The sequence below is a fragment of the Paroedura picta genome, chromosome 4, assembly GCF_049243985.1.
Source record: "Paroedura picta isolate Pp20150507F chromosome 4, Ppicta_v3.0, whole genome shotgun sequence".
In the NCBI taxonomy this organism is placed as follows: domain Eukaryota; kingdom Metazoa; phylum Chordata; class Lepidosauria; order Squamata; family Gekkonidae; genus Paroedura; species Paroedura picta.
The window spans coordinates 126089438-126102874 of record NC_135372.1 but is presented as its reverse complement, the minus strand read 5'-3'; the positions used below and the strand labels follow the sequence as shown (position 1 = coordinate 126102874).

At 42.2% G+C, this 13437-nt stretch overlaps 1 protein-coding gene across 3 annotated transcripts in view; it reads right to left on the bottom strand.

Annotated features, from left to right (window-relative positions):
• CSE1L (chromosome segregation 1 like) overlaps positions 1 to 13437 on the bottom strand; it is a 33910-nt gene that overhangs the window by 19582 nt on the left and 891 nt on the right. For all 3 annotated transcript variants that reach the window (XM_077335571.1, XM_077335570.1, XM_077335572.1), the window contains 6 exons: positions 7330 to 7425; positions 4646 to 4788; positions 3464 to 3565; positions 1875 to 2020; positions 1641 to 1731; positions 489 to 596 (listed from right to left, as the gene is read on the bottom strand). In XM_077335571.1, the coding sequence (XP_077191686.1) occupies positions 489 to 596; positions 1641 to 1731; positions 1875 to 2020; positions 3464 to 3565; positions 4646 to 4788; positions 7330 to 7414 (675 nt within the window). In that variant the 5' untranslated portion in view covers positions 7415 to 7425. The remainder of the gene's footprint in view (positions 1 to 488; positions 597 to 1640; positions 1732 to 1874; positions 2021 to 3463; positions 3566 to 4645; positions 4789 to 7329; positions 7426 to 13437) is intronic.

Genomic DNA, 13437 nt, shown 5'->3' with positions numbered 1-13437 from the left:
GGATGCTAGCTATACAGGGAAGGACATCTATTCTTACTTACTTAAATAGGCCTAGCACCCTCAGTTTAGAAACTGTCAAAAGCCATTATTCATTTTTCCCGTTGCTTCCTATCACAAGCTTTATTAAACTGATTTCTTAACAGAAGGAAGAGGAGAAGCATCCACGTATGAAAGACCAAGAAAATTGAATTTTTAATGCAAAGAGGGAACTTGCACATTCCTTTAGACTTGTTAATCTTGCTTAAATAATTTATCCTAGCACAAGATAGGCACAAGCACAAGATTATCCTAGCAGCCAGATTTTTGAGCAATTATAAATATTTCATCATCTTCAAACTAGCAATATTGAGGTCTTTGATCACCCTGCCATCTGCTACTGAAGTAGCCTCCTGAATTTTCAGGCACCTAGGGACATGTCAGAAGGCAGCTCAGAAGAGCAGTTCTATCAGCTAACAGGAAAACAACAAATGAAAATAAAGACGGCTTACCTGAAAATTTAAGCTGTAGAACAGCTTAGCAATCAGAATCAAAGAGGAGAAGAGCACTTTCAAAGCACTGGCATCATTTGCATGAGTACTGCAAAGCTCAATTGTTGCCTGGACAAAAAGAGATTAGCACCAGCAGCAAGATGTAAGTAGAATGCACCTGACAGTGGTTTGTTTCGGTTAAAAATATATTTATAGTGAGGGGTATAAAGGTAAACAACTTAACCATCAAACAAAACCAGCAGCTAGGCAGCATAAAGGATTTGATACTGCTACCAACATCTCTGTATTTATCAACCTTTATGTAAACAATAGAAACAAACCAAACCTCCCACAGAAAAGGTGAGAGTGTCTCACCAAATGTGCAAAAATATGATTTTATAACTAATTAAAAAACGAGGGGGGGAACCGCCAACTGAAACATACTAGACTGACATTGGATTGTTACAGCCAGATGAATTTAAAGGGAAAAAAGGGATAGGTAGGAGAAATAAGTCCTGAGAATTTAAATAATCCCGAAGGACAAAAATCGGATGTGTCCTCTTTCTTCCCCGAATGATTACACACAGGCACCCAGCTCATTAAAAACTTTTATAAAATAAAATTGTCTCACGGAAGGTGAGATTGTTCCATCCACTGGATGAGAAACTTGGATGCAAATTTCAATTCAGAAACTAAAGTGAGCAACCGTATCTACATGCATCAACCTTAGGAATGCATATTTCATACCCCAGGTCAAGTGAGCCCTAGCTACTTGATGCTGGATTTCATTCTGTAAGTTATTAAAAGTGCCACTGAACTCCTGCTTTATTTTGCAGCTACGGATCAATGTGGGTTACCCGTTTGGAGCAGGGGTAGTCAAACTGCGGCCCTCCAGATGTCCATGGACTACAATTCCCAGGAGCCCCTGCCAGCAAATGTTGGCAGGGGCTCCTGGGAATTGTAGTCCACGGACATCTGGAGGGCCGCAGTTTGACTACCCCTGGTTTGGAGTAATAAGTTAATCTCTTAGCCAAAAATTGCAACCCCACAGTCTATATAGCAACACAGGAAGGATGGCTGTGATGGGGAAAAAGACCTTTCCACAGGTGACAGACATTAAGAATGCAGAGACGAATTCTCTTAATGTAAATTCTAGACTTCCCAATGCTGTACCTTAAAAAGATTTGTCAGTGGCAGTGCAAAGGCGTCGAGGACAAGTTTGATCTCCGTCCACAGTTCATTTGATTTAAACTCGTGACGGTACCTGTCAAAAACAGGAAAGTCATAACTTGTATCTGATAAATTTTAGGAAGGTTAACAGCCAGCTGTATAAGGAAGCAAGGTGGCAATCAAAAGGCATTCTTGCGTTCTAATTGGAACTCAGAAATTTATGCAGCTTTTCCATACCTTTTAAACAAAGAGTGTGCTGTGCGAAGGACTCCGTTAATCACATGGAAGTCTCCACTCTGAAAGCGGTTCACCATTTCTGTCAGGAGGTCAGGCCACTTCTGAGGGAAATCTTCTCTACCAATGATGCTGATTGCATCGCTTAACTAAAAAGAAAGTATACGCATGTAGTGATTGGTAAGAAAATGTACCGTTGAACACACATGAAGCTGCCTGATATTGAATCACACCATTAATGCATCCAGGTCAGTACTGTCCACCTAAACAGGTAGTAGCTCTCCAGGGTCTCAGGTGGGAGGTCTTTCACAACACCTGCCATCCAGTTCTTTTCGCTGGAGATGCTTGGGATTGAAACTGGCCTCAACCAGCTCCAATCTAGTGGAACCCTCTCCCCTGATGAGATCAGGGCCCTCTAAGGGCCAGAGAGCCCTTCCAGAGAGCCTGCAAGACAGATCTGTTCCACCAGGCCTATGCCTGAGGCCAGGAAATTAACACTGAGAAAGTGCTCCCTGCTCACAAAACAATGCACCACCCATAAAACACCAACAGCAGAAATGGAGTTCTTCATCAGGTTTAATGGAGACCGTTTGATAATTTAATGAATATAGTGTAATTTAAAACATTTAATAATTATTTATCAATACAAATTTATGACTTGTATTTGCCACCCCTGAGCCAACTGGGAAGGGTGGGCTAAAAATTAAGTTGTTATAATAATTATTATTATTATCGTCATGATCATCATTATCTTTTTCATGACCAGCCAATGCTTTATGACTGAGCTACAGTTCCCTCCCCACAACTGTTAAACACACAACTGCTAATGAAAATGGTAGGAACTTGCCTACTGGCCCCGAATACAGCCTGTGTACTGTCTAGTACAAGGGTAGTCAACCTGTGGTCCTTCAGATGTCCATGGACTACAATTCCCGTGAGCCCCTGCCAGCAAACGCTGGCAGGGGCTCATGGGAATTGTAGTCCATGAACATCTGGAGGACCACAGGTTGACTACCCCTGGTCTAGTATATCCAAAGCCACAAGTTCCTGCATTTCTGTTTTTTGTTTCTTCAGCAACTTCCAACTCACAGTGCATGAGAGGAAAAAAAAATGCCAACCTGTCCTCTAACCAAGGAGCCTTCCTCCTACTTAAAGTGCCTTTCTGTTAGAGGGAGAACTGCTTAAGGTGAAGGAGCTGAGTGAAAGAGTAGCATACAGGCGAGTAACATGGATCTACAATCACATCATAGCCAAGACCATTTCCTCCCCATTCATGCTTAGCAAAGCATGAGCAACCCCAAAGACAGTAAAACCCAGATTCCTATTCTTGCCTGTCTATCCCTTGCTGAGCAAAGAAATCGTGGCTTTTACGACAATGGAATAATTATCAATTAACTTTTAAGAATCATTTCTATATCTGCAAGAATACACAGATATTCTAGCTGGGTTTGAAAACATTGTGTTTTGCTTGAATCATACATTCTGCCTTATTTTGCAATGCATATTTCACACCCAGCACAGCATTTTCCCCTGAAATCACACATCCCATGTTGAAATAAAAATGTTTCTACTTGATGTTGACACCTTCTCACCTGTTTTTGAATTTGTTCTGGACTGCTAAGCATCAGGTGTACTATGTTAGCTTTAATAGCTATCCTGTCTGCTTCACAGATTTTGTTTGGCTCATCTTCGATCTACAAACAAAATGTTCATTCATTCATTTAAAATATTTATATCTTCCCTTTCCACAAATCCAAAAGTGGCTTCAAAATGTAAACATATACCATTAAAACATATAAAACAATGTACAGCAGGTTAACAGCAACTGTTGCAGTATTTACCATGACCATTTGCCAGAGAAACATCAAAATAATTCTGCTTTGCACCTTTTATGTGAGAGAATGTGAGAGGCTTGCAGTATCATATCTAGAAGGCCGTTCCAAAGTGTGGCTGTAGCCATGAAAAACAAGTGTGCATGCGCTAAACATAAGCAGACATTCCCAAACCGAGAAGGCCGCCAACAATGATGCACAGGATCATATGGTGAAAGCTGGTCCACCAGATATGTTGGTCCCAGACAGTAAAGGGTTTTAAAAGTAGCAAATAGTACAATGAATTGTGACCAGAAACAAACAGGTAACCAGTGAAGCTGCCCAGCCAAGTGTTACAAAATCATTAAGGAGAAACTGATTAAAAAGCAGAGTTCTGTTCCAACTGAAGAGTTCTCAGCCAGCCTTTCATATAATGCATTACAATAATCTATCCTCAACATTACAGTGGCTTTTGATCAGCATTACCAGGCACTATAACACCAACAGCATCTCTGCACAAAAATGTTGTCTACAAAGAACACTCTGGATGAGCTCAATGTGTCTCACGCGCAAGAGCTATTCTATACAAATAGCAGCAAATATTTTACAAGAAACTTTCCAAGCTAGTGGGTCATGATTTTTGCATCGGTTTGAGCTGTAAGTGACACATGGATGCCCAAAACCTAATAAGCCTAGAACTAAAGCAGTCTGACACAGCTCCAGCTGTACATTCTGCTTTGGGAGAATGAATGCATCAGGATAGATGGGTGGAATTTGCTGATCAAAGCAAGCAAGGTTATGTTTGGTGCAGGCCTTACAAAAGAGATACAAATGCAGTAAGCTACTACTGGCTAGCTTCAGTTGTGAAACTTCCATTGTTACTCACACACGCTCAAAAGTACTTGCAGTTCTATAGGATCCAGTCCTACAGTATGCATTGGCACAATTTATCAAAATACTTACAATTCTCCAGTTCCTTTTGATGTAATTCTTGAATGTGACTGAGGCACAGACTTTGATAACATTATCTTGTGACTTCTCTAGCAGCGTTAAAAGTAGCAGTGGATAATTTTGGCTTCCTTCAACAGATTCAAGGAATTTTTCCGCTGTAAAAGAATATCCTGAAGTTACCAAAAACTTTGAACAATTTGGCAGAGTTTCACTTTAATAGCTGTCAGTCAGCAGTTGCTTACATTTATTGTGGCTCATAAAGGAAAGAGCTAGAGAATAAGGTTCTCATTTTTAGAATACTTTCAGTCTGACCAGGGCTTTAATTTCCGCCTTGTCAACAACAACCAGTTTAAGCTGTGCTTGCTTAAATTCTGAATCCCCCCCTCCCAATTTCTAGTGTAGTTCAAACAATGTTCTTGTTTTAATTCATTTGGACTCTGAAATGACAGATCAACAAGAGCATCCACCCAGTTCTAAATCTTCTTCAGAAAAATCTTAGCTAACAGCTGATTGTTTAAAAGTCAACACTGCATTAAGTAGAGAGAAGAAAGACAGCAATTTCCTAGGATATTTGAAGTTTGGAAATGTATGTGATCCTGCAAAAACCAGTCTAGGAGAAGGTGAACGTATGTTTTGCATAGATTATATCAGGGTTCCCCAACATTTTTGAGCCAGCTGCACTTTTAGAAATCTGACACAGGGTCAGCTGCAGAAGGTGGAGTCAATCACAAAATGTCAAGAGAGTTAAGTTATGCGTATTTCACGCAGCAGCTGTTTAGCAGGATGCGTTTCAAAATGAACATACTGAATACAGATATATGCCTAAAGAGCTGACTAAGACACACTCATCTGGCAGTATCTGGCAGATCTCCAATGGCTAATCAGAAGCTCAGCTGGTACCACCTGGTCACAGCCTCGTCCCAAAAAAACTGGCAGGCAGCAGGACAAGGACACTCAGAGGGACCACACTGGGGATGTCTGCACTATACATTTGACCGTGTAGAAAATTTGTATTGTTCCTCTGTTTTTGAGCTAAGAGTTTAAAAATCTTCCTATCCTAATTTGTCCAAAGTCTAATGAGTACAAGTGTGAAAAAAGGCCCCCAACAGGACTTAACAGGGATAATGGTTTCTTATCTAACTATATATGCTAACCTCATTCAGCCCTCACACCTGCATTTTAATATATTGCCTTCACTTTTCTGGAGCACTTCTACATATGGGTTTTTAATGTTGTAATCCACCCTGAGACTGCTGTCGGACAGGAGCAGCCAATATATCAAATCAAATAAATAACTCTCCTCCTACCTATATATAACACTTTAGGAAATTTGTTTCAGTGTATCTGAAGGAGTTTGCATCTACACATGCTAAGTCTCTGAACATCACTTCACAGAGGCTGGTGCGTTGGCTGCAGCCTGATGTTTGAGCCGGGGCCTGCTGCCCCAGCTCTTCCTGCTCCCACACGGGGGAGCCTTTTAGCAGCTGCACCCAGTCTGCCCCAGATCTGTGCCTTCACATAGGGAAGCGTTTAGGCTGGCACACTTTGTCCGCCCTGGATTTGTGCCTCCAGAAGGGCAGACAGGGCAGCAAAGTTCCATCGCACAGGTTTTTTGTTTGTTTGTTTAGGAAAGTGGTAGCAATACCACATTCCTGAACAACAACAAAAATACCCCAACTGGCTCCATGGTGCTACGTAGCACTTCTGAGCTGCCTGGGGCGTTTTTTTGTCCCTTCTGAGATGCCATAGTTGGGGCAGCAGCCAGACCTGGATATATCCATGGTCCCTGGCTGGTGCCGACACTGAATGGAACCAGAAATTTGCTCCACCACGGGACGAGAGGTAAGGTGGGGCAAATTCCTGGTGGAGAAAAAGGTATCTCGGTTCTCGCTTATACCCAGAATTGGACTTTATTGGTCTTGTAGGTGCCACTAGGCTCTTACTCTGTTCTCAAGTCTGTTTGTTAAGTCCGATTTGTATGCTAATGTATTGCCATTCATAGACCTTATCAACCATCTTAGTCCAAGCTCAGCCATAATCACTCAGTTACTTATGCAACTTGACTCTAACCAGCCCTTCCTGGCAACTAACCCCGCCCCACACTGATATGTAATGCTTGAGACAATTCTGTTTCACTGAATCAGAAGAAGTGCGCATGCACATGAAAGTTATATATCTTAAATAAAACGTTGTTGGCCTTAAAGGTGACAATTTTGTTCTGAAATTATTTCTGTACCTCTTCCAATTCCCACCTATTTCACCTGATCAGAACCTTGCTATTGGCAGCTTTTATATCAAACTGATTTTGTACGACATTGGAATTGTCAAGAACACTTTGAGAATTCTTTAACTTTTGAAAAGAAGACTGGTCTCATGCACAAGCTCCTGCTGGAGTCTAAATCATGGCTTAATATTATTTTCTTCTCCAAGGCACTGCATTCTTTTGTGGCACTGGTAGACAGCCTCATCTTTGGCATACATGAAGCTGTGTTACTTCTTAATCTGAGCATTAAGCCTGCTGCTTCAGAGAAATGTTATGTCCCAGAAAGTTTCAAGCTTGTTTCTTTAATATGGGATGTTGTTAGTCTGCAAAATCCTTAATTTTGGGGCAATACTGTTACTCCTGAAAAATATCTAATGAACATTTTGGCAAAATAGCTAAACAGACACCATTTTTCAGACCACATGCGGTTTACCAGGACGCCTTATAGCAGGATCAGGATCTAGCGTCTTCTTCAAATATTCAGTCAGAGTCTGCAAATTGGCATCACTCAGCTCCATAACTGTAGAACCTAAAAGGAGAAGAAGAGTTGTTCTTATATGCTGCTGAAGGAGTCTCAAAACAGCTTATGTACACTTGCCTTCCCTTTCCTCTCCCCACAACAGACACCCTGTGAGGGAGGTGAGGCTGAGAGAGCCCTGATATTACTGCCTGGTCAGAACAGCTTTACCAGTGCTGTGGCGAGCCCAAGGTCACCCAGCTGGTTGCACGTGGAGGAGCACGGAATCAAACCCGGCTCGTCAGATTAGAAGTCAGCGCTCCTAACCACGATACCAATCAACATGAGAACACTTTTAGGGTGTTAGATATATAGAACCACCAAGTGACCCATTTTATGCACCTCTGCACGCAAGTTTTTTTTAAAGGACCTAGTGTTAAGAATGTCTCCCTGTGATGGAAGAAAGTACAATATGCTACACACCCTCCTGCCAACAAAAATGAACTAAAAATATAACAAAAGCAGAAATAATCTGTCATTTAAATGCGTGGTTATCATCAGTTACACCCTGTGTGGCTGTTTCAATCCATTTAGGCACCTAAAGCATGAATTCTCAAATGCTGCCACCAAGTTCTTTTACTGTAGCAGGAGCATTGATCTGATTCAATGATTTATGGAAAGCAACAGACAGACTGCAGGTCACAGCTACAGTCCATTTTGAGAACTATGGGCCCAGAAAATCATTAGTAGCATTTTCCAGTCATGGGAAACTTTCAAGATAAATGTTTCCAGTACAGCAGGCTTTAAAAAAATCAAGCTAGTTTACATTTGTACTACCAAACAAGGATTTTCCCCTAGTACACCATTTAACAGAGGGCTTTGAGCATATCCATTCACTTTACTGCCTAAAGTAAACAACTTATCCAGCAGTTTGAAAAACATTTCAGGTCCTTTATATATGCAAGTATCATGTATTTAATCACCCATGCTACCAGGTGCCTAGATTTTCTCCATCATATTCTGCAGTCTGTAATAATCCACAGTATTGCTCCTCTTTCGACAGCACAGACCTTTTATGTCTCATGTTTGCCACAACATCCATTCAACAAGAGCTTTTAGGTTTCAGAAAAGTTTCAAAACAGAGACATGAAAACTACCCAAACAAACAAGAAACCAAACAGCATTAGCACTTCTTTGCTTATTAAGCTAGAGAATATTAATTTTCATCACTATTCCTACTGTACATTCGCAACAGCAAGAGACCGTCACTTCTAAAAATATCCTACAGCAAATACTTTAGAAGTCCAATTTAATTTGGAGAATTTTCCACTGAAAATGAGCTGGGGTCAGTTTGCGAGACCTGAGCAAGGCTGTTAATGACAGAGTCACCATAAGCCATAAATCAGAAGCAACCTGACAGCCTATAACACACTCACAGAACCTTTATTTAACTTGCATTTTATAAACAAAGAAATCCAGAAGAGAAGATGTGTTTGCTTGATACAGCTGAAATAACAAATAATCTCATGAATAATCTGAAGGCTAGTGAATGCAATGGGACGCGCGCTTTCATGAGGCAAGCCACTTTACCAAATGCATGGATACCTTACATAACATCCAGAAATATAGACAATGACCATATATAAACAAGAGCATACATCAGGCCTTCTCAACCAGGGTTTCATGAAACCCTGGGGCTTCCTGATGCCCCTGGAAATGTTTCCCGAATGGGTGGGAGTCAATTAACTTTTTATATATTCTTTAAATTTGTTAAATGTTTATCGGGTGATATGACCATATATGGTCATGTTGACCCACACCCTCCTCCCAAAATGGCCAATGATGGGCCTGGAGGGGGTTGGAAGGGGAGGAGCCTTGGGTGGGGGTAGACACAGATATGCTTCCCAACCGTATTCTTCACAATCACACCACTTCTGGGGTTTCTTGAAGCCTGGAGAATGTTTCAAGGGTTTCTCAACAGTACAAATTTGAGAAAGGCTGGCATACAGAAAAGGAGAGGGAAGAAATGTTACAGAGGGATGCCAAAAGGCTCAGCATTCCAAAACGTGAGTTTTAAATTACAAAATGGCCCACAGGAGAAAACAAGACCCAGTCTAGAAAACAAGTGATTCAATATATGAGCAAAGAAAGATGAATACAAATATACGTAATGACAAATGCTTTGTCAACAAAATAATTCAACGGTGTTAATTTGACATCTTCATATCTAATAGCCAAGTATGGACTGATGTGCAGATAACCCCCCCCCCTCCAAATAAAATGATGTTTTCTGTGGTTGATCTCAAAGGTGAGTTCTAGACCTGCATTGGGCTTGGCAATTGGGAGGGGCGAATTGCGATTCCTCCCATGAGTCTCACAGAACCCACTGAAGTTATATAAATCATCCAGTTGTTTTTCAATAACAAAAAGGAAGCTGGACAGAAAAATATAAAAATTGCAATAAGGTTAAGGTATCCTCTGTGCAAGCACCGGGTCATGTCTGACCCTTGGGGTGACGCCCTCTAGCATTTTCATGGCAGACTCAATATGGGGTGGTTTGCCAGTGCCTTCCCTAGTCATTACCATTTACCCCCCAGCAAGCTGGGTACTCATTTTACCGACCTCAGAAGGATGAAAGACTGAGTCAACCTTGAGCCGGCTGCTGGGATTGAACTCCCAGCCTCATGGGCAGAGCTTTCAGACTGCATGTTTGCTGCCTTATCACTCTGCGGCACAAGACGCTCATAAAAATTGCAATAAGGCACACTTAATATTGTATGTTTAATTTATTATAAATATTTAGATCTTGGTCTCTCTATGAAGCATGGAGAAGGCAACTGAGTTATTGTTTGTGTGCATGCGCATAGGTACAATAATGCACAGGTATCCCAATGCACAGTTCCTTGGAAAAATCTGAGAAAAACTTATTAGGACTCTGTACCTGCCTAATTTAACTGGTGGCATTTCATTTTGTTACTAATTTACATTGGTAAACAATGTTGTTTTTTCTTTAAAAAGGAAAAATATGGTATTTGATCATTTTCCATACAATGGTACTGGCTAATTTTATACAGGAAAAAAACCTACCCAGAAATTAGGGTACTTTGACATTCCTGGTAAACTCAGGAACAAGTTTCAAAGAGCTGCAGACAGCGGACTAGATCCTAGGCACTTACAGATCCTAATGGAAACTGGCATGCTCTAGCACAGTGGTCCCCAACCTTTTTGAGGCTGGGGACCGGCAGCAGCAAGGAGGGTGATTGCCCGCATGCGCATGCCAAGCACGCCTGGCAGCACACGCGCGGCTGAAATCGTTTATGCGCGGCACTATCACGCATGTGTGCAAGTGCTGCACAAGCACGATTTGGCCGCACATGGTGCATATGCGCACGTGCAGCCCGGCTGCGCATGCACAATGCGCATACGCGGACCTGCTACCCTCTCCCCCCCCCCACAGTAAGAAGCTTGCCGGGCTGCAAGCTTGCGGCCTGGGAAGTTTTTTACTGAGGAGGGGGGCGGGGAGAGGGAGCCGTGGCCCAGTGCCAGGGCTTTCATGGCCCGGCACCAGGCCACGGCCCGGTGGTTGGGGACCACTACTCTAGCAGATGAGGATGCAAAGGAAATTAAAGCAGACTTGGTGTCTTTCCTCTCCATTTTTTATGGTAGCCATAGATTGCAAAAAGATTACCAGCAGCTTTAATAGCATTAGATTATCTCTATATCATCGATATACATAAGGTTAAACTTGTTGAAACTATCACTGAATTCTGACACTATGAACAACATCATTCGCTTAATATTTATCATGTTTATCATGGTTGGCTCTCCAATGGACTCCCTCTCTCTTCTGAAATAATTATCAGAAGATGACCATTAATGAGGTCAGCTCAGTGGGAGCTGGGATGTTTGCAACAGGCATATTTTCTCCACAACAGAAACACAAAGTGACTTACAACATTCTCACCTCATGAGTTAGGCTAGGCTGAGAATGTGTGACTGGCCCACGGTCACCCAGCGAGTTTCCATGGTAGCGGAGATTTGACTCTGGGTATTCCAGATCCTAGTTCAATACTCTGACCAGTTCAGCGTGCTAGCTGATACAATTATGCAAGCTTTTATATATCTGACTGAAGCTCTTCAAAGTGATGATCTGTAGTTTTGAAGGTTGTTAAAACAAAAAACGGTCTTGTAGCCACCCAGAGAGTAAGATTTTAAAGCATGAGAATGAGTATTTGTATACATAATACATCTTACTTTTTACAAGATGCTTGTTTTGCTAGAACATACTATATACCTTTTGGAATTCAGAATAAAAAGACATCAAAATACTGATAAGAAAGAAAAAGCCAATGTGGGGTATGGTAGAATGCTTCCCATTTGTTCAATGAAGCTCATTGGACGACCTTGTGCAAGTCACACTCTCTCAACCTAACCTATCTCACTGGGTTGTTGCAAGGATAAAATGGAGAGATAACAATGTAAGTCAATTTGCGAGAAAGGGGGGGTACAAATGAACATAAATGACACAGGCATCTGTGTTGCATTGACCACACACTCAGGAATTGCTGGGCTTCCTTTTCTGAGTCAGAACTTGGAAGTAGTGTTTGAGGGGGGGGAAGTCAACAGATTAAAGATGAATCTAGACAAAAACATCCATACCAAAGATAAACAGTTCAAAATCAACATTATGAGACATTTATAACCACTTATTTATTCCACTTACTAATAAGCACAAGCAATACCAAAATCATTGAATTGTAGACTAGGAAGGGACCTCCTGGGTCATCTAGTCCAGTGGTCCCCAACCTTTCTGAGGCTGGGGAACGGCAGGGCCACGGGCCGCCCCCGCGCATCGCACATGCGCAAATGCGTCACGCGCAGCCGAAATCGCGTATGCACTGCACTTTCGCGCATGCACAAAAGTGCCGCGCATGCGCAATTCCGGCCGCGCATGGCGCATTCGTGCATGCGCGGTCCTGATTTCCTCTCCCCGCCCTCCCGCAGTAAGAAGCTTCCCGGGCCGCAAGCTTGCGGCCTGGGAAGTTTTTTACTGCGGGGGGGGCGGGGAGAGGGAGCCGCGGCCCGGCGCCATGGCCTTCGCAGCCCGACACCGGGCCGCAGCCCACAGGTTGGGGACCACTGATCTATTCCAACCCCCTGCTTAGTGCAGGACACTCTCAACCCTATCACTAATCCACTCTAACCTGCCACCCCCTTGAGCCTTCACAGAATCAGCCTCTCCACAAGATGGCTATCCAGCCTCTGTTTAAAATTTTCCAAAGATGGAGAATCCACCACCTCCGGAGGAAGCCTGTTCCACTGAGAAACCGCTCTAACTCATTCTGCCTGTGGAATCAAAACAGACAGCTCAGTTTCTACTAATTTCTAGAGATTCTCCTGTATATTATAGACCTCACCTCAGTGAACAGCTCATAAAATTTATTTTACAAGCGTATAAAAATTCCCTTAAATTGATTTGTTACTCCAAGATGTTGAATGGTTACTCTCAGCAGTAACTGATTGATGACTACTATTCTAAACAAAATTTTATTTCCAAATATTTATGCAGTATACAGGGCACTTTAGAACAAAGAGAGAACAGAAAGCCAACCATCAATATTTCTATAGACAGAAAAACAATAAAACGAGGGAAAGCAATTCAGATACTTCAAGAACACACCTAAGAGGACTTGCCCAATTATATTTTTTGTTGATAACATATGGGCATGTTCACACAACAACAACAACAACAACAACAACAAAAAGAACAGTTTCTGCACTCTGCAGAAGCCCTTTTCGCCAGCGTGCTTAGTGCATCCCCCAAAACCAAGGGAATTTTAGCAAAATAACAAAAGGGCACTTCTCAGATCCAATCTTTACTGAAGTTGCACTGAAATAAATTGGATCTATTTCCAAGCACTTAAAATTGTGGTGAATGCAATCACACCCTTAAGGATACAGCAATTTCCTGATGATCCCACTGATTACAGGGCAAACATCAAGGTTGGCTGTGGCTCAGGTACAGCACCAATGCCCCCAACATTTCATGCAGAAAGTCCCTGGCATGTCCACTTAGAAGGAACA